This window comes from Pistacia vera, unplaced genomic scaffold (assembly GCF_008641045.1).
Source record: "Pistacia vera cultivar Batoury unplaced genomic scaffold, PisVer_v2 Contig320, whole genome shotgun sequence".
Lineage (NCBI taxonomy): Eukaryota > Viridiplantae > Streptophyta > Magnoliopsida > Sapindales > Anacardiaceae > Pistacia > Pistacia vera.
This window is the reverse complement of record NW_022196136.1, coordinates 1-3,944: the sequence shown is the minus strand read 5'-3', so window position 1 is coordinate 3,944 and position 3,944 is coordinate 1. Positions and strand designations below refer to the sequence as shown.

The 3,944-nt window shown below is 37.7% G+C and overlaps 1 protein-coding gene across 1 annotated transcript; it reads left to right on the top strand.

The window, feature by feature from the left end:
* Window positions 1-210: 210 nt before the first annotated feature.
* LOC116136957 (serine hydroxymethyltransferase 4-like) lies at window positions 211-2,941 on the top strand. Its single transcript, XM_031422645.1, has 4 exons — window positions 211-971; window positions 1,685-2,075; window positions 2,169-2,270; window positions 2,473-2,941. The coding sequence occupies exons 1-4, from the start codon at window positions 294-296 to the stop codon at window positions 2,715-2,717; spliced, it is 1,416 nt and encodes a 471-aa protein (XP_031278505.1). The 5' UTR covers window positions 211-293; the 3' UTR covers window positions 2,718-2,941.
* The last annotated feature ends 1,003 nt before the right edge of the window (window positions 2,942-3,944 follow it).

Here is a 3,944-nt window from a genome sequence, read left to right as displayed (position 1 = left end):
CTGATCAACTAAAAAAATAAAAATATCACTTACCTCCTTACAATACTGGGGAAGGCCCGAAGTGAGCAATATTACAATAATTTTCAAAATAAAGGCCTTTTTAGGTTATAATAATTTTAGGGGTGGAAAAAATTAACCCATAATAATTTCATAAACAAAGGCCATAATCGTACTTTTCTACGACCCCGCAAACTCTTTTTAAACCCCGAACTCCCACTCCCTTACCCACCATTTCCATTTCACCTTCTTCTCGTTTCTTCTCCACTCGAATTCCTCTCCGATTCCGCTCACCAATGGATCCCGTCACAGAGTGGGGCAACTCTTCCTTGGAGGCCGTGGACTTAGAAATCCACGATCTCATCGAGAAGGAGAAGCGTCGCCAATGCCGCGGAATCGAACTCATCGCTTCCGAAAACTTCACCTCCTTCGCCGTCATCGAAGCACTCGGCAGCGCCCTCACCAACAAGTACTCCGAAGGCATGCCCGGAAACCGTTACTACGGGGGCAACGAGTACATCGACGAGATCGAAAATCTCTGCAGGTCCCGAGCTTTAAAGGCCTTCAGATTGGATCCCACAAAATGGGGCGTCAACGTGCAGCCGTACTCCGGTTCTCCGGCGAATTTCGCCGCCTACACCGCCGTTCTCCAGCCGCATGATCGTATCATGGGGTTGGATCTTCCGTCGGGTGGTCACTTGACTCACGGGTATTATACTTCTGGAGGAAAGAAGATTTCTGCAACTTCTATTTACTTTGAGAGTTTGCCTTATAAGGTGAATTCGACTACTGGGTATATTGATTACGAGAAGTTGGAGGAGAAGGCGTTGGATTTTAGGCCTAAATTGATTATATGTGGTGGAAGTGCGTATCCTAGGGACTGGGATTATGCGAAATTTAGAGCCGTTGCCGATAAGGTTGGCGCGCTTTTGCTTTGTGATATGGCTCACATCAGTGGCCTTGTTGCTGCTGAGGTATGTTCAATTCTCGATCTGGGTTTTTATCGATTTATTATTGCTTTTCCTCTGGTGGGTGGTTTAGATCTGCTTTTGCTGATATGAGAATTCATTTGCATGTCATTTTGGTGGAGTTAGTTTTAGTTTTTGCTTGAAAATGGGTTCATTTTGATTATGTGGTGTAGTGAAATAATGGATCTTTTGTTTTTGTTTTTTAATTATTATTATTATATCAAGTAGAGTTGCTTAGATTTTAGATCTGTTGTTGGAGATGCGGAGTGCAGAAGTAAAATATCTCTAAAAATTTTGTTTAATTTTATAACTTAATAGCATTGTTAGATTATTGTATTAAGTACTTTTCTGGGGGAGTTCTATTTGTTTCTGTGTATTTGATTGTATTTTGTCTAAAAACTTGCTTCTTTGGAGTGAAAAAATGGATCTTGATTGAGTAACGAAGATTTAAGAGACGAAGCCTGCCACGAAGTTTATAAAGAAACAGTGTTTTGTTGGGAAGATGGATCTTGTGTCCTTTTGTTTTAATTATCCATTATTATTTTAAGAATAATTACTTAAATTTTAGATCTCTTGTTGGAGATGCGGAGTGCGCAAGTATAATATCTTTAAAAGTTCTGTTTAATTTCACAAGTTAATAGCCTTCTTAGATTCTTATTAATTAATTAATTTTCTGGGGGAGTTCTTTCTTTGTCTAAAATTTGTTTTTTGGAGTGCAGGAAGCTGCAAGCCCTTTTGAGTATTGTGACATAGTGACAACCACAACTCACAAGAGCTTGAGAGGTCCAAGGGCTGGTATGATCTTCTACAGGAAAGGTCCTAAACCACCGAAGAAGGGCCAGCCAGAAGATGCAGTTTATGACTTCGAAGACAAGATCAACTTTGCTGTCTTTCCTTCTCTTCAAGGTGGTCCTCACAATCACCAGATTGCTGCTTTGGCTGTTGCCTTGAAACAAGCCATGAACCCTGGCTTCAAGGCCTATGCTAAGCAAGTCAGAGCCAATGCAGTTGCCCTTGGAAACTATCTGATGGGCAAGGGCTACAAGCTTGTCACTGGTGGAACTGAGAACCACCTTGTTTTGTGGGATCTCCGTCCTCTTGGATTAACTGGTAAAATATTTGAATCTACTTTGAGGAGTTTGGTGGTTATGCATTGATTTCATACACTCAGTTCTAACTCTTTGATCTTTTCTTTTTTTGTAGGTAACAAGGTCGAGAAGCTCTGTGACCTTTGCAACATTACTGTAAACAAGAATGCTGTGTTTGGTGACAGCAGTGCCTTGGCTCCCGGAGGAGTGAGAATTGGTAAGAATTGCTGGTAAAACTTGTAAAGCTTCATATTTTAGAAGAATGAAACATACAATGCTTGCTCATTTCACAATGCAGCCTCATTAATTCTTGCCGATGCATGATATTTAGTAACTGATTACTCGCATGATGAGTTAATGGCAATATGAATTAGACAATTTCTTGTTCAGTGATTAGAAACTGACTGTTCTATCGACAGGTACTCCCGCCATGACCTCAAGAGGTTTGGTCGAGAAGGACTTTGAGCAGATTGGAGAGTTCCTACACCGTGCTGTGACTATCACCTTGAGCATCCAGAAACAATATGGAAAGCTATTGAAGGACTTCAACAAGGGTCTAGTGAAGAACAAGGATATGGAGGAGCTGAAGGCTGATGTAGAGAAGTTTTCAGGCTCATTTGACATGCCTGGCTTCCAAATGTCGGAGATGAAGTACAAAGATTAGGTCTAAAGTGTCAAGTTCTGCATGATTTTTACTGCTAAAACAAAAAGGAAAAAGAAAAGAGTGGCAATCTTTGGTTTTTCATTTTGGTAGGATAAGAGTCAAATCTTCATTTTTGAATGTTTCTGTTGGTCCTTTAATTGTGTGTATCTGGTCTGTGAGATTATGTGCTTATTCACTTCACCAATAATGGGCAAATGAAATCTATCAGCTTTATCATTTATAAATTCTCTTGGTCCTTGCTGAGTTACTAAAGATGACATGTTTCAATTTTAAAAAAGCTATTTATGATTATCTAACCGCGTAATTATGGTCCATCATTCTCCATAAGTTAACAAGATTTCAAATATTGAAAAGGGTTCTCCTAAAAAAACTCGTCCACCATGATGGTGTCAACCAGTTGTTTCTGCTATCAAATTGACTTTCTCTTTCAGGGATCTTGTTTCTCGCATTTTGAGACACTTAAGCTTCGCTTTACTTTTCTTTTAAGGTTTTGTGGTGATCCCATATGTATAAGCACTAAAAAAGAAGTTGACAATCATAGTGGTCATGTTTTTTACGGGAGAAGAGGCCTGATAATCAAACACTACAAAAAACATATGTTACACCTTTTTCTCCTATAGAATTATGGTCCACTTGTTTCTGCTATGAAATCGACTTTCTCTTTCAGTGCTCCTGTTTCCCGCATTCTATCACTCTTTAGCTTTACTTTTCTTTTAAGGTTTTGTTTCATGCTATATATACAATTACTGTTGTTCATTGAATGTATGTGTGAATATTTTACAAGTTTTGTTAGACTTTTATGTTTGTGAATTGTTGCTCATTAGGACCCCATCAAACAAAAATAATAAAACTAACATTCTTCCGGTCATCATTTGAAGGTGACCGACCTCATTATCAAATTTTGAAGCTTATAAAAATTTAATTTTTGTAACCATGAAGCTTAATAGTTTTAATTATTCTCAAAATTATTAAATTTAATTAAAAATAAAATGAATACTTTGTATTATAATTAATACAAGACCCATCTTGTACACATTTAGTTAAACTCTTAATGCTTTTTTGTTTTGTTCCTTAATTAGGTTTTACTTTCACAAACAAAAAATTAACATACCATCACATAAAATGCTTTTTTCCTTTGCTTGTTTCGCTTTTGCATTTGGTATTAATGTACTGATAATGTGTTTGGATTATTTCTTAAGTTATAGCAAAAAAGGTGTTTAGTAAATA

Excerpts from the sequence above, each read along its gene's own strand:
- LOC116136957 (XM_031422645.1), top strand. The coding sequence starts at position 294 with ATGGATCCCGTCACAGAGTGGGGCAACTCTTCCTTGGAGGCCGTGGAC. Across the intron at positions 972-1,684 it reads GTGGCCTTGTTGCTGCTGAG|GAAGCTGCAAGCCCTTTTGA; the intron begins GTATGTTCAATT and ends TTTGGAGTGCAG. Across the intron at positions 2,271-2,472 it reads TCCCGGAGGAGTGAGAATTG|GTACTCCCGCCATGACCTCA; the intron begins GTAAGAATTGCT and ends TTCTATCGACAG.